General features: G+C 38.4%; 3 protein-coding genes across 3 annotated transcripts; all 3 read left to right on the top strand.

The window, feature by feature from the left end:
• Positions 1-13515: 13515 nt before the first annotated feature.
• Positions 13516-16833, top strand: LOC18021951 (probable LRR receptor-like serine/threonine-protein kinase At2g23950). The gene is made up of 11 exons (XM_006404825.2): positions 13516-13886; positions 13978-14110; positions 14204-14275; positions 14418-14561; positions 14656-14727; positions 14816-14875; positions 14967-15067; positions 15157-15285; positions 15388-15732; positions 15799-16178; positions 16262-16833. The coding sequence occupies exons 1-11, from the start codon at positions 13772-13774 to the stop codon at positions 16631-16633; spliced, it is 1923 nt and encodes a 640-aa protein (XP_006404888.1). The 5' UTR covers positions 13516-13771; the 3' UTR covers positions 16634-16833.
• A 562-nt stretch (positions 16834-17395) lies between these two features.
• On the top strand, positions 17396-18760 carry LOC18021950 (aspartic proteinase CDR1). The gene has a single exon (XM_006404824.1). The coding sequence runs from the start codon at positions 17396-17398 to the stop codon at positions 18758-18760; it is 1365 nt and encodes a 454-aa protein (XP_006404887.1).
• Positions 18761-19926: 1166 nt separating this feature from the next.
• Positions 19927-20325, top strand: LOC18021949 (B3 domain-containing protein At1g43171). Its single transcript, XM_006404823.2, has one exon. It carries the CDS (start codon positions 19927-19929, stop codon positions 20323-20325), a length of 399 nt encoding a protein of 132 aa, XP_006404886.2.
• The last annotated feature ends 839 nt before the right edge of the window (positions 20326-21164 follow it).

Here is a 21164-nt window from a genome sequence, read left to right as displayed (position 1 = left end):
TTAATAAACAGTTTATTTTGATTTATTTATACTATTAATTATTATTATTTAAAAATATGATAAAATTCATCAGTCAATAATAAATTAAATTTCTATTTGATGAATGTAAAATTTTTGCGTGATATAACTATAGACATATTTATATATACCAATAAAATTTATGAACTAAAATTTGAAATTAATTATTAAAATATTATTTAAGATATTATAATCCTGCGTATATATTACGCGGATTAATTTCTAGTTTATATGAAAACGTAAAGACTTGAAACCCATAAAACACATAATCCTATTCTTAAAAAATGAAAAGCTCTTAAAATATAAATAAGGGCTTATAAATAATTAATAAAGATATAATCAATTCTAATTCTAGCTATCATGCATCAAACAGTGACGTAAAACAAAACATATATATATATATATATATATATTCGTATAACTGATAGTAGTAATCATAATCGAATAATAGATCGAATTAGTGTTGTTTTCCATTAACTTCGAATGTGCTAGATTCGATTTTCTTTTCAATCGAACTTTTGCAGAAGAAGAGTATTTATTCAATTAAAAGCAGAAAGAACAAGTCCGGCGGACAAACACTATAAGATACAAATGTGTAGCACACGAATTTGAAGCATATATCATTGGTTTAATTTGTGTTTGTGAGAATATTGTTAACTTAAGCTTGAAAAAGAACATTCTAGAATGAGTTTGAATATTTCCTATTAGGATTAGAGATATGTTAGGAGTTATCTAATATATGTTAAGAGTTATCTTTAAGGAAATTAATAGTTCTAATAGGAAAAGGAAATAGGTGATTATATAAGGAGATGCAAAGGTGTTGCATAACTTATGAGTTTGTGTTTGAGAGCTTGAGTTTTGAGTTATTTTCTTAAGCTAATAAAGAGAGTCATTCTTTATAATCTTGAGTTCTTAAAAGCTTTCTTATTCAATAATTGGTATCAGAGCTAAACAATTTACCTAAGCCGAAAGCTTTGCTACGAAGATCATCAATTACCGAACCATGGGAGACCTAATTCCTATACCAAAACCTAAAGAACTAAGCACATCTTCAATTCAATGTCCCATGCTGAATACCACAAATTATACAGTATGGGCCATGCGAATGAAGGTCTTACTTAGACTACACAAGGTATGGGACATCGTTGAAACAGAATCAGACGATAGCGACAAGAACGATATCGCCACTGCATTGATATTTCAGTCCATACCCGAAACAACAATACTTCAAATTGGAGAACTAAAAACAGCAAAAGAAGTATGGACGGCTATCAAAACAAGGCACGTCGGAGCAGAGAGGGTTAAAGAAGCCAGACTTCAAACACTAATGGCCGATTTTGATCGCCTCAAGATGAAAGACAGGGAACAATCGATGACTTCAGTGGGAAGTTATCCGAGATCTCATCCAAATCCGCCGCACTGGGCGTAAACATCGAAGAAACAAAACTTGTCAAAAAGTTCCTCAAGAGTCTTCTGCGCAAGAAATATATTCATATCGTAGCTTCGCTTGAACAAGTACTAGACCTCAACACAACAAGTTTTGAGGAAATCATCGGACGATTGAAAGCATACGAAGAAAGAATCCATGAGGAAGAAGAGGATCAAGAAGATCAGAGTAAGCTAATGTATGCAAACATGGAAGCTCAATCGAATCATGATTACACCAGTGACAACAGAGGTAGAGGACGAGGAGGTCGCTTCGGCAATAGAGGACGAGGTCGTGGGAGAAGTAATGGACAGAGAGACTTGTCCAAAATAATCTGTTACAGATGCGACAAATCAGGCCACTTTGCTTCGAACTGTCCAGATCGGCTGCTCAAATTACAAGAGGCACAAGAAGACGATAACACAGATACACAAGAAGGAGATAAACTCATGATGCACGAAGGGGTCTATTTAAACGAAGGGAAAATCGTTCCAAATCTCTACGAAACAACCATCAATGAAGAGAACACATGGTATCTTGATAATGGCGCCAGCAATCACATGACAGGTGATCGACGATACTTCTCTAAATTAGATGACACCATTACCGGGAAAGTGAGATTTGGGGATGACTCTCGCATAGATATCAAAGGAAAGGGTACAATCGAGTTTATCGACAGGAATGGAGACTCAAGGACTATGCCTGATGTGTACTTCATTCCCGAGTTGAAAAGCAACATTATAAGCCTCAGACAGGCTACTGAAGCAGGATGTGAGGTGAGGATGAAAGGTGAATACCTACTAATGCATGACCGAGATGGAAAGCTTCTGGCAAAGGCAGCAAGATCCAGAAATCGCCTATACAAAGTGTGTATGGGAATCAAGGATACGATGTGCCTACACGCAACAACAGAAAGTGAATCAAGTAGATGGCATGCGAGATTAGGCCACGTCAATTTCGAGACAATCAAAAACATGATGACGAAGGATCTTGTAACAGGTTTTCCAAGCATAAACATCGAGAAAAAACTATGTGGCTCATGCTTACTTGGGAAACAGGCAAGACATACATTCCCGCAAGCAACCTCGTACAGAGCAAGCAAAGTACTAGAACTAATTCACGGTGACCTCTGCGGTCCAATAACGCCATCCACGGTTGCGGGAAATAAATATGTCTTTGTCCTTATCGATGATCATTCTAGATACATGTGGACAACTCTTTTAAGAGAAAAGAGTGATGCGTTTGACAAGTTCAAAAGGTTCAAGAGAATGGTAGAACAAGACTCAGGCGAGAAGATACAAACCTTTAGAACCGATAGAGGAGGGGAATTCGTGTCAGAAGAATTCAACTCGTTTTGTGACCACACCGGGATCAAACGTCACCTAACAGCTCCGTACACGCCTCAACAGAACGGAGTTGTCGAAAGGCGCAACAGGACTTTAATGGAGATGACAAGAAGTATTTTGAAACACATGTTTGTTCCAAACTACTTATGGGGAGAAGCTGTACGACACTCGACGTATCTACTTAACAGGATACCAACAAGGGCGCTCAAGAATAAAACACCATATGAAGTTTTTCGTGGGAAGAAGCCGAATATCAGTCATCTCCGAACCTTCGGCTGCATTGGATATGCGAAAGTTGAGACATCACAATTAAGAAAACTAGATGACAGATCGAGAATGTTGGTTCATCTTGGAACAGAGCCCGGATCTAAAGCATATCGATTGCTTGATCCAAAAACCAGAAGGGTAGTAGTGAGTCGCGATGTGATATTCGATGAGACAAAGGGCTGGAACTGGAATCAAGCTGTTTCAAATACAAGTCAAGTCGGAAGTTTCAAAATAACCCTTGGAAGCTTTGGAAATCACGGAATTGACGAAACAGAGCATGAGAATACAGAAACAGAGCATGAGAGAACAGAAGCAGAGCATGACGAAATTGACGAAGATATCACGAATGATGAACAGGAAGTCATCATCGACGACTTAGAGACACAAGAAGAAGCCCAGCCGATGTTAAGAAGATCACAACGAGAAATCAGAAGGCCAAAACACTTTGAGAATTTTGTACTACTTGGTGACGAAGAAGGGGAAAGACTTTTGCTGTGTCTAAATGACGAACCAAGAAATTTTTGCGAAGCCAAAGAGATAACAGAGTGGATACGCGCTTGTGAAGATGAGATACATTCGATCACAAGAAATCACACTTGGGATCTTGTTGAACTTCCACATGGAGCAAAACCAATAGGTTTAAAGTGGGTCTTTAAACTAAAGAAAAACTCGGATGGGAGTATCAACAAGCACAAGGCACGTTTGGTCGCAAAAGGTTATGTGCAAAAGTATGGGATAGACTTCGACGAAGTGTTCGCACCTGTAGCAAGGATAGAAACAATCCGATTACTTGTGAGTCTTGCAGCTTCTTACGGATGGGAAATCCATCACCTTGACGTCAAAACAGCGTTCCTTCATGGTGAATTGAAAGAAACTGTTTACGTTACACAGCCAGAGGGATTTGTGATAAAGGGGAGCGAAGACAAAGTATACAAGCTCAACAAAGCTTTATACGGACTAAGGCAGGCACCAAGAGCATGGAATGATAAGTTGAATCAAATTCTTAAGGAGCTCCAATTTAAAAGATGTTCTAAAGAACCATCAGTCTACCGAAGATTAGAAAGCAAAGATCTTCTACTTGTCGCAGTTTATGTAGACGATCTGTTCGTCACAGGGACAAATAAGAAAGTCATCCATGAATTCAAAGAGCAGATGTCGACAAGGTTCGAGATGAGTGATCTTGGACAATTAACTTACTATCTTGGGATTGAGGTATGTCAGCATAAAGGAGGAATCACTTTAAGTCAAAAGCGATATGCACTGAAAATTCTAGAAGAAGCTGGAATGAAAGATTTCAACATGAATTATACACCAATGGATCCTGGTCTCAAGTTGTCAAAATCCGAAAGCGAGAAAGATATTGATGCAACCAACTACAGAAAAAACGTTGGGTGCCTGCGCTATCTGATTCATACAAGGCCTGATCTATCTTACTCTGTCGGAGTACTAAGCAGATATATGCAGACACCAAAAGAATCACATGGAGCGGCGATGAAGCATTGTCTGAGATACCTGCAAGGCACTACTTCATTTGGACTAACATTCAAGCGATCCACTTCAGAAATACCGAGATTAATAGGCTATAGTGACAGCAGCCACAATGTGGATCCAGATGATGGGAAGAGCACAACCGGTCATATTTTCTACCTAGAAGAAAGTCTCATTTCTTGGTGTTCACAGAAGCAAGAAACTGTAGCCTTATCATCCTGTGAAGCCGAATTCATGGCAGGAACAGAAGCAGCCAGACAGGCAATATGGCTTAAGGATTTGCTCGGCGAAGTTACAGGAATACAGAGTCAAACGGTTCTTATTCGAATCAATAATCAGTTTGCAATTGCCCTTACAAAGAATCCAGTCTTCCATGGGCGTAGTAAGCACATTCATACAAGGTACCACTTCATTAGAGAATGTGTTGAGAATGGACTTGTGGAAGTAGAATATGTTCCGGGTGAGAAACAAAAGGCAGATATCTTGACTAAAGCCTTAGGAAGAACCAGGTTCAAAGAGATGAGAGACCTTATTGGAGTCCAAGAAATCTCAAGTAAAGACTTCAAGCTTAAAGGGGAGAATGTTGACTTAAGCTTGAAGAAGAACATTCTAGAATGAGTTTGAATATTTCCTATTAGGATTAGAGATATGTTAGGAGTTATCTAATATATGTTAAGAGTTATCTTTAAGGAGATTAATAGTTCTAATAGGAAAAGGAAATAGGCGATTATATTAGGAGATGCAAAGGTGTTCCATAACTTATGAGTTTGTGTTTGAGAGCTTGAGTTTTGAGTTATTTTCTTAAGCTAATAAAGAGAATCATTCTTTATAATCTTGAGTTCTTAAAAACTTTTTTATTCAATAAATATTTCCCCATATATATATATATATATTATTTTTTTACTGGTTCCAAAAAAATATCAACATATGAAAAGAGAGCCAAACATCAACTTTTTCCGTAAAGGCAAATACCAACATTTTAATTCGGCCACTTTAAATTTTATGTGGCGCAAATTATTGAGCATTACGATTCTGCTTCTAAATAATGGTTCTAATTAAATGATAGCATTAGAAACCGATCGACAATATTATGACAGGTTTTGATTATGTACAATTGATTAAAAAATCATCAAAGAACGATTTGTAAATAATTCAATAACTAATTTATCTTAGACATTAACTTTTTTTACCATTGGAAAATATCTCGATTAAGATTAAACTGATATATTTTGTGAAAATTGCTGATATGCTTATCTTTCAAAGGTTCTTACAATGACTAACCATAACTAAAATCAGAATAAAATACTCAGAATTTGGTATGTCGAATCTACAACCATCAAGCCACAAAAAAATTGCTTTCTATTAGTTTTTCTTGATTCAAGAACAATAACGATTTGTTTTTGTTCACGAAAACACTGATTATGTATATATACATACACAGTAGGTAATAAGTTCCATATATTTCTGTTACCAAATTGTTTTATGTACATATATGGTATGTATATTCCTAATGTTTTTACTCAAAACTATTTTGGAAATATAAATGGAAAAAGACTAAGCAACAAAAAAAGGGAAAAGACAAATAGCATTACGTAATGATCATTGAAAATGCGTGAGAAGGAAAATATGGAGATTGGTTGCAAAGCATCTTGCTGCTGACCTCATCTTCATCTCCCCAAATTGGCATTTGGTCCGTCTAAATTCAAGTTTGATTTTCTTTTTGTAGCTTAGCAAAATCAAACTACAATTTATACATTAGGTCGGAATATCTATTTACATGATAATTGATATACATAACAAAAAAAGCTATTGGTTTTTGAAAAATATAAACTATTTGTTTTTACGGGTGCATGTGAAAAAAAAAATGTCTAAAAGTTAAAAGAGAAATCAATCCCATGGATTATGAGGTTCAGTCGGAAAAAAACAGAAAGATAAATTAATCAGAGTATTGCACAATTTGCAAATTTTTCATGGTTAAACTCAAACTAATATACAATTTGCATGGCTTTTATTTTTGTTTCTTTATATGACATCTGTAATTTGTTATCAGATTTTGTGTTAATACTATAGTTTGTATTTTTTTTAAAAAAATCTTAAATAGTATTAGTTATTTTTTATACTTCATCCGTGTTTATTCTGTATATGAACAATACATGATCGATTGTTTTACCATAATGCATGTTAATGAAAATTGTGATAAAAGAAGCCCTGAGTTACGTTAAGAATATAGACTTTAAATATTTTTTCTCTCTCTGAGCGATAGTGCGATTAGGGTTCCTTCCTATCTCACGCCGCCGGCTAGCCTCTCGCTGGTTGACGAGAATCCCCTTCCTTCCTTCTTCTGTCTTGGCCTTTCTATGGAGACCTCGTTGGCTTCTCCACCAGATCCTCCCGATTCCGCCGTGACTTCTCCGCCCCCTGTAAATTCCATCTCCTCTGCTCCATCTGAATCTCCTCTCCCAGATCCTATCTCTGTCCCGTCAGATGTTTCTATTGCTCCCTCAACTCCTAGAGAAATCCCTTTTACCACCGCTCCTTCTTATGCGGCTCGGTTTAAGACATCTCTAAGGAATCTTCGAAAAATCTCTGCTCCGACTCGCCACAAGGATGGTGTGCCTGTGGTTCAAGCTCCTGCTTCGATCTTGCTTCAAGCCGCCGACCTTTGGAAGGGTCACATTGTGGCTCAATTTCACGGACGTATCCCTCCTCCAGCGAAGATTTTCAATGACCTCAATCCAGTGTGGGGAAAATTCAGAAACATCACAATCCGAACGGTCTCCCAAACCTCATGCCTCATTTTTATCCCTTCTCTTCAAACCAGACAATGGGTTCTCGAAGTGGGGTATTGGCAAGCAGCTAACTGCGCATTCTCCGTGTACCCCTGGTCTTCTGAAGGGACTTTACAACCTCAGGAACTTCAAACCGCACCTACGTGGGTCATTCTTAAAAACCTTCCTCCGCAATTGTACTCTCTGGACCGCATCAGCCTGGTCGCCAGCGCCATCGGAGAACCTTTGCACACTGAAAAATCGCGTCTTGATCCATACCATTTTGGCGATACCAAAGTTAAGGTGGAAATAAGTTTGGACAGCTCGCCGCCGGAAGCGGTAATGGTTAAGGATTCTCAAGGAAACTTGGTGTTAATTAAAGCTGAGTACCCCAGGTTACCTCCGAAATGTTGTAACTGCGAAAAGTTTGGTCATCTTATTAGTAGATGCCCAAAACCGATAATGAAAAAACTCAAGGATAAGGAAGTTCTCATCGGCAAGGAACCTCTTACCGTGGCAGTCACATCTTCTAAGATATCTCTTGCGGATCCTCCAAAGAGTCAGGAACAGACAAGTGTTATACAAGCTGTGAATGTTCGAAATAAAAATACGGTTAAGAGAGCATTGGCTCGCAAGAAGTCTCGTGCTAATAGTCCTCCGCCAGTAGGATCCAAAGAAGAAATTGGAGAATGCAGTAACACCTCTCAGGAATTGTCAGACATCGCTGTGAAGGAGGATTCTCCCTCATCTGGAGACACAGAGCTCAAGGAAGAAATTAAAAATGGTTCTAATGGTCCACTTCAGGAGAATCGTTCTGAAGAGATTCAGGTTTTTAATGTGGAACCACCAGAATCAAAGTGGGAAATTGTTCAAAGACGGTCTAAGCACAATCCGGCTAAGCAGTTATCCTTCCAGTCGGTCAGCAAAGCAAGAAAACTTGCACGAGCAGCTGTGTTTAATGCAGTCAATTCTCATTCCAGAGTATTAAAGGCTGCTGGTAATCCCGCTGGTCCTACCCCTCCGGGTGGGGATGGCAAACTCTGAAAGCGCAGCTTTCACCGTATTTTTGGTGTATATAATGGCGATATTTTGTTGGAATATCAGAGGATTAGGTTCTATCTCTCGCCAAAGGGTTGTTCGTAATTGGATAGCTCGTAATCGTCCATTGATTGGGAGTGTGTTGGAGACGCACGTTAAGGAGAACGATGCGAATAATATTTTGGCTTCCACATTTCCGGGATGGCGTTCGGATAATAATTACTCAGCGGCTGAAAATGGGAGAATTTGGGTGGTTTAGGATCCATCTGTATCTGTCATTGTGTTCAAATCAACTGATCAAATGATGGTTTGTGGAATCAAGCTTCCAGGTCTTCACTCCTCCTTCGTTGTCTCTTTTGTGTATGCGCGAAATACTGAAGCGGAGCGCAGAAGGCTTTGGGCTGATTTTACCTCTATAATTAAAGATATCCGATGAGATTGACTCCAGCTCTGTTTTTAGGTGATTTTAATCAGATATTAACCTAGGATGAGCACTACTCTTTAAGGCTTACTGACCTTCCGTTAAGAGGCATGGGGGAGTTATCAACATGCATGGAGGATAATGAACTCTCGGACTTGCCATCCAGAGGTGTCTTTTACACTTGGACAAATTTGAGACCGGCTGATCCTATTCTTCGCAAACTTGATCGTGCTGTTGTAAATGAAGCTTGGTTAAATACTTTTCCTGATTCTGTGGCTCTTTTTGATGCTCCAAGCGATTCAGACCACTCTCCATGTCTAGTGAATCTTTCTGCTAATGTGGAAGGGGGTAAGAAGAGCTTCAAGTAATTTTCCTTCCTAGCCTCTCACCCTACCTTTTTATCATCAATATCTCGAGTTTGGACTGAGGTTGATTTTGTGGGATCTAAATTGATTACGTTGGGTAAAAAGTTGAAGGCTGCTCAGTTGTGCTGTAAGGATCTTAACCACGAGGGTTTTAGTAATATCCAACAGCGAACTAAGGAGGCTCTTGAACATCTGGAAGATATTCAAAGGAACCTCATGTCTAACCCTACTCACGCTCTTGTTGAAGAGGAATCAGAAGCAAGGCAGAAGTGGCTGTTCTTTGACAATGCTCTTCAAATTTTTTATAAGCAGAAATCACGTATAAGGTGGCTCAGCGAAGGTGACCAAAACACTAGGTTCTTCCACAAAGCCGTTCTAGCTAGGCAAGCTAGTAATTCAATCCGGGTTCTGAGGTTGGAGAATGGGAGTCGTATTGAGAACTACGCTCAGATCAAGGATCTTATTATCAGCTACTTTCAGAATCTGCTGGGCTCTCCAAATAGTGATGTGGTCCCGTTGTCTATTGATGCTCTACAAGATATTCACCCGTATCGTTGTCCTCCCACATTAGCCTCTCAGCTCGTTGAGATTCCTACGGACGAGGAAATAAAAAAGACTTTACTCTCATTGCCTCGCGGAAAGGCGCCAGGGCCAGATGGGTTTCCTAAGGAATTCTTTACTGAAGCCTGGGATGTAGTGGGTTCGGATTTTACCTCTGCGGTTAAAGAATTCTTCTTATCAGGCTCATTACCTCGTAGGTTCAATCACACGGCTATTACGCTAATTCCGAAACTTCCAGGAGTGGATATGCTGAAGCAGTTCAGGCCTGTGTCGTGTTGTACGACAGTTTACAAAGTCATCTCGCGTATCATCACAAATCGTCTCAAGCTCTTTGTGCCCTTTGTGGTCCAAGGCAATCAAGTTGGGTTCGTCAAAGGTCGCCTATTATGTGAGAACGTACTGCTAGCTTCAGAGCTTGTAACCGACTTTCATAAGTGTGGCATCACATCAAGAGGATGTTTGCAAACTGATATTGTGAAGGCCTACGACAATCTAAATTGGACCTTCATGCTAAATCTTTTGAAGGCTTGGGACCTACCAACCATCTTTGTAAATTGGATAATGGTTTGTATCTCCACTCCTACTTACAGCGTTTCGTTGAATGGTGAGTTGGTCGGCTTTTTTCCAGGGAAGAAAGGGCTAAGACAGGGTGATCCCATGTCTTCTTTGTTATTTGTTCTTGCAATGGACATATTATCCAAAAAGTTGGACGCTGGTGTTATTTCAGGGACTTTCAACCCTCACCCGAGATGTACAACTCCTCTAGTGACCCATCTGAGCTTTGCAGATGATGTTCTCATATTTTTCGATGGGTCACATTATTCTCTTCATGGTATTATGTCTATTTTGGATGATTTTTATCTCATATCTGGTCTTGGGCTCAGCAGAGATAAGTCATCTGTGTTTATTGATGGTGGAAATATGGAAAATGGGATGGAGCTCGCAGATTCTTTTGGGTTACTTCCTGGTTCCTTTCCGGTGAGGTACCTCGGAGTTCCACTAACATCCCGCAAGATGCGCCATCAGGACTACAAGCCTCTGCTGGAAATAATTGCAAAACGCTTCTCATTATGGACAGTAAGATACTTATCTTTTGCCGGCCGTCTTTAACTAATACAATCAGTCATTTACTCGACTATAAGCTTCTGGGCATCTATGTTTTTGCTGCCAAACAAATGCATTGCTGCTCTCGAGAAGATGTGTAATGGGTTTCTTTGGAAGGGTGTTCATACCTCCGCGAGAGGTGTTAAGATTAGCTGGGATTCAGTGTGCTCCCCTAAGCAGAGTGGCGGGCTTGGCTTGAGGAGAATATCGGCTTGGAACAAAGTTTTAGGGCTGAAATTGATATGGCTAATCTTCACTGCCGGAGGTTCTTTGTGGGTATCATGGGTCAGACACAATCTCATTGGCTCAGAAAACTTTTGGGTTCTGGACGCTGATAACTCATCTAGTTGGATTTGGAAGAGTCTTTGTAAGTTACGACCTTCAGCGAGGCAGTTTGTAATCTGTCAGACAGGATCTGGCATAACCGCCAACTTCTGGCACGACAACTGGACGATGTTGGGCCCTTTAATTGAATTGACAGGAGAGAATGGCCCCAGAGTTACAGGGGTGAGCATCTCCTCTACGGTTTCTGATGCTATGAATGGCAGACAATGGCGCGTCTCATCATCCCGGTCTCGTCACCCGATTATCTCCTTGCTGAGGAATTGTCTCCCTCCGGCGGAAATGATTGCGGATTCTGAGGTTTATGATCTGTACTTGTGGAAGCTTCCTGATAAGGCTGGGAGTGAGACGTTTTCATCTTCGGGCACATGGACTTCATTACATCCTTCGGGTGCTGTTGTTGATTGGTACTCCTCGGTTTGGTTCAAGAGTCGCATACCAAAGCATGTTTTCATCACTTGGATTGCAGCGAGGAATCGACTTGTTACTCGAGATAGGTTGCGAGGGTGGGGCCTTGATGTTCCCACAAACTGTTTGCTTTGCAACTCGGCGGATGAATCCAGACAACATATGTTCTTTGACTGCAGCTTTAGCTTTCAGGTGTGGTCCTTCTTTACTTCCAAAGCCCATCTTACACCTCCTACCTTGTTTGAGGATGGGTTAAGATGGATTAAGGACCCCACCAGAGATAAGAACATCGCACTCATCCTCAAACTGTTATACCAGGCATCCATTTACCTCATATGGAAGGAAAGGAACCCAGACTTCACTCAGGCACAGCTAGACCTCCCTCAGCTATTATTAACGACATCAACAAAACTCTTCGTTGCAGACTCGACCCGCTCTCTCGAGCTCAACGAAATCTCCCATCAACTGTTTCGTATCTCTCAACTTGGTTCGAGGTCTTTCACCCTCCTTGACTTTGTCGGTGCTTTGCTGTATTGGTATTGTCGTATTTATCTCTATTGCCCCCTTTTGGGTTTTGATTATAATCTGTTCTAATTTCTTAAACAAAAAAAAAAAAAAAAATTGTGATAAAAACTCAGCTTTAAAAAAGTGTATAAAGTAACATGTGACGAGAAAGAATAACTAGAATCATAAAATAAGCTAAACGTAAAGCTGAAATCATTAGTGTATTAAATTGCTGACAAATAATAATAATAGTGAAAAAGAATGGGACATACTGGTAGCGAAAACAATAAAGGGCTATAAAGAGAAGAAAAGAAAAATAGAGGGACTTGTCAGAGAAAATGTAACATCACAAATCACACCACATCAGGCAAGGCAAAAGCAAGCCTCTTTCCGTATTCCAGCCTTTTTTTTTCTTACTCTTATCTCATTTAATATGTTCTTAGATATAATAAATAAAAGTATATATGTTCGTAGATCATTTAATAGATAAAATTAAATAACATTACCATGAAACTTTCGAATTGGGGTTAAGAAATTACAATGAACAAAATTGTAGTGAAAAATAAGGAAGAATTATGAACAAGACAAAAGGAAAAGAGGTGCATGTTAGGGTAAAACAGTCTCGTACCCACTGCCACTGGTAGTACCGTGTTAACAAGTGGTGCTAGTAGTAGTACATTACACACGTCAATTCTTCTTATATTTTACTATTTTTACTTGAGACAAAATATATGATTCAAACTATTGAATTATCTTGTATTTTTGGTTGTTGTGACGACGACAATATAATTTTGTGTAAGAAACTTACAGTTTTAATTAGGAATATATTTTTCAAAAAAAGTTATTAGAATCACACAAGTAAAGCCTAAGATTAATATACAACAACATAATTTAATATTATTATTATCAATTAATTTTGAGTTGCAAACCTATATAAAACTTAGTATGATATCAAAATATAGTTTTTTGACATATGATTTTAGTTTTTTCTGTACTGCTTTTCGTCTTTTCTTTTAGAAAACAAAACATAGTAATGGTATTTTCAAAAAATTCCCCAGTTAAAAAAAAAAGAATAATGCTCTTCATTGTCTTTTTTTTTTTTACAAACATAGAACAATATATTTTGATTCACGATGCTTCCGTTCTATTCACATCACCAAAAAAAAACAGATAGAAATGAAAAAAAAGACTAGTTCTTTTTTTCTTCCTTTTTTCTTTTTTCACCCCTTATGTATGTGTAAAACAAGTTTTCACAAAATTGGCATCAAAAAGAATTAAAACAAAAAAAACAAAAAACTTCAATAGAGAAAGTATCGACCAATACGGGTCCGTATCAGCTTTCCTACCTGATTCTCCCTCCCCACAAACCATAGCACAACCTACACTCTCTCTACAAATTTATGGTTTTTCAGCTTTCTCTCTCACAAGTTTAGCTTTTTCTTTGTTTGATTATCTCCTTAAATTCATAACAACACATACAAAATTCAGTGTGTGTGAGAGACAAAGGAGAAAAGAAAACAAAATTTTTATAAGACCCAAGAAAAAAAGCATTCATTTTTTTTTTCTTCTTTGTTGCTTTTGCTTTCTCTTTCTCTTTCACTCTTTTTCGTTTTCGTTGGCACAAAACATCAACAAAGTAATGATTTTCCTCTGTGCTTCTTCCGTTTTGTTTTTGTCTTTCCTTCTCCCTTCTGGTAAACTAAGCTAAAGCTTTCATGGTGGTTATGAAGATAACAATGAAGAATCCTTCTTTTCTCTTCTCTTTCGTCTCCTTCTTGTTACTCTGTTTTTCTACTTGTTCTCTCTCTTCTGAGCCCAGAAACCCCGAAGGTAAAATTAAAAAGATAGCTTTTTTATTTCTTTAGGTGTTCGAAAATTTCAAAATTTCTGTACCCAAATAATCGTTTTTTTGGTTTTACAGTGGAAGCTTTGATAAACATAAAGAACGATTTACATGATCCTCATGGTGTTTTGAAAAACTGGGATGAGTTTTCTGTTGATCCTTGTAGCTGGACGATGATCACTTGTTCTCCCGACAACCTCGTAACTGGCCTGTAAGTATTTTATTTTAAAATTTTTTTTTGATTTCTTGTAAAACTCCTAGAAAAATGGCATTAATGGCGACAAATCTTCTTTTCCAATTGCAGCGGAGCTCCAAGCCAGTCTCTTTCTGGAACTTTATCTGGGTCAATCGGAAATCTCACTAATCTCCGACAAGTGTAAGATTACGACGACATCGTCTCTTTTGTTTGTTTCTTCATAACATTACAAAAAAATTGGAACTTTGCTTGTTTTTTTGTTTCTTCAACCTTGATTCGAATTTTATACTGATGGGTATTTGTTTTTGTGTGGATTTTGAAGGTTATTACAGAACAATAACATCTCCGGCAAAATCCCACCGGAACTCTGTTCGCTTCCCAAACTACAGACTTTGGATTTGTCCAATAACCGGTTTTCCGGTGAAATCCCCGGTTCGGTTAATCAACTGAGTAGCCTCCTATATCTGTAAGTCTCTTTTTTTTTTTTCAGATTACAAATGATGTTTTTTAATCAAAACTTGTCCTCTTAAACCTCGTACGTTCTGTAATGATTTGATCAGGAGGTTGAACAATAACTCATTATCTGGGCCCTTTCCTGCTTCTCTGTCTCAAATCCCCCACCTCTCTTTCTTGTGAGTAATATAAAGATTTTCATGATTTATGTTTCAAAGTTTTCTCCTTTTACTTCTTTATACTCATGTTTTTGATGTTTTGGTTCAGAGACTTGTCTTATAACAACCTCAGAGGTCCTGTTCCTAAATTTCCTGCAAGGACATTCAAGTAAGAGCTTCTTTTGTTTTAAGCATTTCAACTCACTTCCTGTTCTTGATCAAAGATTGAGTTTTTTAATTGATTTTCTTGTTGAATGTAGTGTTGCTGGGAACCCTTTGATTTGTAGAAGCAGTCCACCTGAGATTTGTTCAGGATCAATCAATCCTAGCCCTCTTTCTGTCTCTTTAAGCTCCTCTTCAGGTAAAATCTTTGGTTTCACAGTCTTGCTTTTCCTTCAATGTTTTTTTTTATCCTTGTTATGAGATTATCACCTTTTGGGATTTTTGTAGGACGCAGAACCAACATATTGGCGGTTGCGCTTGGCGTAAGTCTTGGCTTTGCTGTTAGTGTAATCCTCTCTCTTATGTTCGTTTGGTACCGAAAGAAACAAAGAAGGCTAATGATCCTTAGCACAAGTGGTTCGTGCAACTTCAGTCTTGTTCTTTTACATCATTTGCATTTTATAAAGACACTGTTGTCTTGAGTTAACAACTGTGTTTGTGTTTGTTGTTTTTTTGCAGACAAGCAAGAGGAAGGGTTACTAGGATTGGGGAATCTAAGAAGCTTCACATTCAGAGAACTCCATGTAGCTACGGATGGTTTTAGTTCCAAGAGCATTCTTGGTGCTGGTGGGTTCGGTAATGTCTACAGAGGAAAGCTTGTGGACGGGACAATGGTTGCAGTGAAACGATTAAAAGATGTGAATGGAGCCTCCGGGAACTCACAGTTTCGTACCGAGCTTGAGATGATCAGCTTAGCTGTACACAGGAATTTGCTTCGGTTAATCGGTTATTGCGCGAGTTCTAGCGAAAGACTTCTTGTTTACCCTTACATGTCCAATGGCAGCGTTGCCTCTAGGCTTAAAGGTATGATTTTTTAGTCACAAAAACTGAAATCACTTTGAAACTGATTTGTGTTACTATTGGTTACAGCTAAACCAGCATTGGACTGGAACACAAGGAAGAAGATAGCTATAGGAGCTGCGAGAGGTTTGTTTTATCTACACGAGCAATGTGATCCAAAGATCATTCACCGAGATGTCAAGGCAGCAAACATTCTCTTAGATGAGTATTTTGAAGCTGTCGTTGGAGATTTTGGGCTCGCTAAGCTACTCAACCATGCGGATTCACATGTCACAACCGCGGTTAGAGGAACGGTTGGTCACATTGCACCTGAGTATCTCTCAACCGGTCAGTCATCTGAGAAAACCGATGTCTTTGGGTTCGGTATACTCTTGCTAGAGCTCATCACAGGAATGAGAGCTCTTGAGTTTGGCAAAACCGTTAGCCAGAAAGGAGCTATGCTTGAATGGGTAAGCAAAAAAAACTATAACTTTATGCCAAAAATCTTGTCTTGAAACTCCTTAGAGAGAATGATGAAATATGGATTTTGCAGGTGAGGAAGCTGCACAAAGAAATGAAAGTAGAGGAGCTTGTGGATAGAGAACTCGGAACAAGCTACGATAGGATAGAAGTTGGAGAGATGTTGCAAGTGGCATTACTCTGCACGCAGTTTCTTCCAGCGCACAGACCGAAAATGTCTGAAGTGGTTCAGATGCTTGAAGGAGATGGATTAGCAGAGAGATGGGCTGCTTCACATAACCATTCACATTTCTACCATGCCAACATCTCTTACAGAAGTATTACCTCTACTGATGCTAATGGCAACAACCAAACCAAACATCTGTTTGGATCGTCAGGATTCGATGATGATGATGACAATCATGCGTTAGATTCATTTGCCATGGAACTATCTGGTCCAAGGTAACTACAAATCTTCAACAAAGAGGGAGAAGAGAAAGATTTGATGATAAAGATGACTTCAAGTTTTTTGGAGATACTATAGACATTGTAAATTGGTGATTAACTCTATGGAAATTGAGATTCTGGCTCTAATGTTTACTATTTTGGATGTATATATTAGCACTTTTTCTTTTGTTGGAAGATATTTTCTCAAATTATGTTTTAGTCCTGGTCTCATTAGAGATTTTATTTTGTTATCATAATTGTCTTAAAAAGCTTGTGGTCCTGTGAAAGCAATGTTTGGTCAAACATTGACCTTCATCTGTAATTTTCAAATTCAGAGACCAACAGTTTAATGATATCTTGACTTGTACTTCTCTAGTTTTTTGTGTTTTTATTTTTAGTTTCAATCTGATGCATGATTCACCTCAAATCGATATTAATATAATTTTGTTAAAGTTATCTGTCTAAACTCCAAATATGTTACAAAAACACAAGAAAATGTGTTAGATGAAGAAATCTCACTAGTAAAGATGTTGAAGTACATGATAGATTTTATATATTCAAACCCCAACAAACTTATTCTTATTTATAGTCTCATGATCTTTGGTTGTTCATCTTTATTAATATTTCTTCTAATGGTGTCATCAATTCGTTATGCTTTGCTCTATTATTATTTTTATCACAGTCTTGATGCTATGACCCTATCTTAATCTTTCATTTGTGTTACAAAATGGTCTCTGTGACTCTTCTTGATATGAGCATTCAAGTCCATGTCCCTGTCACAATGGCATGTGTTTATCAAGCATCACTCTTATTACTCTTCACCATTGTCTCCTTCTTCATAGTTACTGAATCCTTAAAAAAATCTAACCGAATAGCTATGAAGCTGATACACCGTGAATCTATTCCCCATCTCCACCAAAAGGCTCAAGTTCTTCCTCTCACTCCACAAGACCGTATCAAACACCTGACAGATATTTCATCAGCTCGGTTTATGCATCTACGGAACTCAATTGATCATAGAGAGCTAAGCAACAGTGATTTCCAAGTAAACGTGCAACAAGCGATCAAGACATCGATGTTTTTCGTGAACTTCTCGATAGGACAGCCTCCAATACCACAGTTCACAATCATGGACACAGGAAGCTCACTTTTGTGGATCAAATGTCTTCCCTGCAAACATTCCTCTTCCACTCATCATCCTACCTTCAACCCAGCATTGTCCTCAACATATGCAGAGTGTTCTTGTAGCGATCCATTTTGCAAGTATGCACCAAACACACAATGCAGCGCAAACAGGTGCCTCTACGATCAAGTGTACATAAACGGAGGCGGCTCAAAAGGCGTTCTTGCTAAAGAACAGTTAACGTTCACAACACCAAACGGAAACACTGTCCTGACCCGACCCGTTCCTTTTGGGTGTGGCCATGAGAACGGAGAGCAATCTGAGAGTGACTTCACTGGTATTTTGGGTTTAGGAGCTCAACCAACATCACTTGCGGTCCAACTCGGGTCTAAATTTTCATACTGCATCGGTGACTTAACTAACAGAAACTACGGTTACAATCAGCTGGTTCTTGGAGAGGACGCAGACATTCTCGGCGATCCAACACCGATCAAGATAGAGAACGGTATCTACTACATGAATCTTGAAGGGATTAGTGTTGGAGCAAAACAGCTTAATATCGAACCAGTGTTGTTCAGCAGGAGAGGGCCAAGAACAGGAGTGATACTCGACTCAGGAACACTCTACACTTGGCTAGCAGAAGCAGCGTACAGAGAGCTACACAACGAAGTAAAATCGATTCTTGACACGCAGCTGGAGAGATTCTGGTTTAGGGACATGTTGTGTTACCATGGGAGAGTGAGCGAGGAGCTTATAGGCTTCCCTGTGGTGACGTTTCGTTTCTCCGGAGGAGCAGAGCTGGCTATGGAGGCAAGCAGCATGTTTTATACGATGCTGGAATCGGAAAACGTGTTTTGTATGGCGGTGAGGCCAACCACGGTACATGGAGTAGGGTATAGAGATTTCACAGCTATTGGACTAATGGCTCAACAATACTATAACATTGCTTATGACCTCAAAGAGAGAAACGTTTATCTCCAGAGAATCGACTGCGTTTTGCTCGATGACTATTCTCAATCGTGAGTAAATAATTATTGAATGCACAGAGTGTAAAAAGAGATGTTGTTACCTGTTGAATGTATTTGTATATGTGAAGTAAGAAACGTTCCCCTAAATTACATGTTGTGGAACAGAACAAGCCATCATCTTGTTCTTGTCCTGAAGATTTCTCATCTTCCCTAATTACAGGCACAGAGACATTGTAAAGCTTAATACTTTCCTTGTGTATTTCTCATCTTCCTTAATCAAAGGCGCAGAGACATTGTAAAGCTTAATACTTTCCTTGTGTTTTACTTGATGACTATTCCCAATCGTGAGTTATAACTATTGAATGCACAGAGTGTAGAGAGAGAGATGATGTAAACTGTTGAATGTATTTGTATATGTGAAGAAAGAAACGTTCCCCAAATTACATTTTGTGGAACAAAACAAGCTATTCATCTTGTTCTTGTCCTGAAGTTTTCTCATCTTCTCTAATTTAAGGCACAGAGACATTTTAAAGCTTAATACTTTCCTTGTGTAATCCAAATTTTCTCAATTTATGTTTTAAGTATTGAAGAATCGCGAGAATCAGAGAAACCTGGAGACGCATAGATGGAAGAGGAAGTACATTGCAAGCAGTGATGATGAGACGACGGAGCTTGGCCATGTGTCGAGCGATCTCTTCTTTTCTCGCTCCTTGATTCGCCATTCTTAATCGTCTGGTTATTTTCCGGCGAACAAACCGATAAACAATACCGTCTGCTTCGCCGGAAAATAACCAGGCGATTAACACTGATCTTTTGGTATTTGCAAAGTTACCCTTATCTTTATGTTTTTGGTAAACTATACGTTTGCGCTTTTTTTGTTTTTGCCCAAATCTTTTATACCTTCGAAAGCCCCCAATCTTTTATATTTTACAAAACAACCTCAGACATTTGCGTCTGCGTGAATATACTGATGATTGTGAGAAAAAAGTAAATGCTGTTCTTCCCATTTCAATTTCAGTAGTATTAAGCAAAAAATAGAGATTTAGACAATTTCTATAATATTAATGGAAGAGTTCTAGTTTTCTCCAATTTTCTTTTTCTTTGTATTTTACCTTTTTTCTTAATGTATGCTTCCTATATATATATCCATAAGAATGCAGAGAAATTTACAAAGCATTTTTCTACTTTCAAAACCATATTCTGTTTAAAAATTTTAGCAAGATGAATTATTACTGTGAGTTTCCAGTTGATCCGGCTATGATCATATTAAAAAAGCTATCAAAGAGTGATCTTATTGGTAATGTGAAACTACCGAAAAAGCAAGTAATGTCTGTTTTCAAGAAGATGGAAGGCGTTACAGATGAGACTTTGCTAAACGGTATCGAAGTGAAAGTCCTCGATCTGGCAGAAGCAAACCCCGACACTAACTACAAAGGCGATGAGTACACAGTTACTCTGAGAGGTGTTGACAACGATAAATTTTATTTCGGTGATGGTTGGAGTACTATGAAGTATTCGATGGATCTCAACGAAGGCGAAACTCTGAAGCTCTATTGGGATTACTTACAGGGAATATTCATTGTTCTCAATATTCCATATTTAGTTATGGAAGAAGAATGATGTAACTTGATTACATCTATATTTTCCTTGCTTTTCATATGTTTTACCTTATGTTTTGGTTTTTATTTCTAGTTTTGATAAATTGATGAGAATAAGAACACAAAAGTGTTTAGGAAGAATTATATTAGACTCTCATAAGAATAATATTACAAGATGCATTCTCTTATATAGAGATAAGCTAAACCTAACTTTCCTAATTTAAGATAAACATAAATATAAATAATATATTTAGAGATAAAGGTCAATTTCCTAAACTAAGATCTTCCATAATCTTCTGGATCCTTATCAGTATGGTCGATCTCATCGATCTCCCAATACCCTCCCGCAAGCTCATATGTGGTAACACGTATGAGATTGGACATGTCTTCAAAATATCGGTGTTATACTCCACCGTCGAGTCAATTGGCTTCAACACCCAGCCGTTAGGTCATTAACGATGTTTATACCCGGTCGTAGGGTTCTTCAAATAGTAGAAAGGACAAAACTCGCAATTGTGATGTCCAAAAATAATTCGCGATTGCGAAATAACAACTCACGAGTAAAAGAAGTTGAATCAAAAGAATGTCTTTGCGAGGGCAGAAAACATCATCAAATATGAACGAACCAAAATCAAAGGTCCATGCTCATAAAAAATCGCCATACATGTAATATATGGGATCATGAAATCATAAAGAGAAACACCATCTTCAGAACGTGTTCTCCAAAAAAACTAGCAATTGTGCTAGCCAATTAAAAATTCAAGTTGCCTTGACATGACCATTTATTGGCCGAAATAATAAAATAAGCCACAAACAGACTTCAACTTTGGTGTCTTCAGCACCACCACATACGTGAAGAAG

This window comes from Eutrema salsugineum, unplaced genomic scaffold (assembly GCF_000478725.1).
Source record: "Eutrema salsugineum unplaced genomic scaffold, Eutsalg1_0 scaffold_15, whole genome shotgun sequence".
In the NCBI taxonomy this organism is placed as follows: Eukaryota; Viridiplantae; Streptophyta; class Magnoliopsida; order Brassicales; family Brassicaceae; genus Eutrema; species Eutrema salsugineum.
The sequence above is the reverse complement of the archived record's forward strand: the minus strand, read 5'-3'. Positions and strand labels throughout refer to the sequence as shown.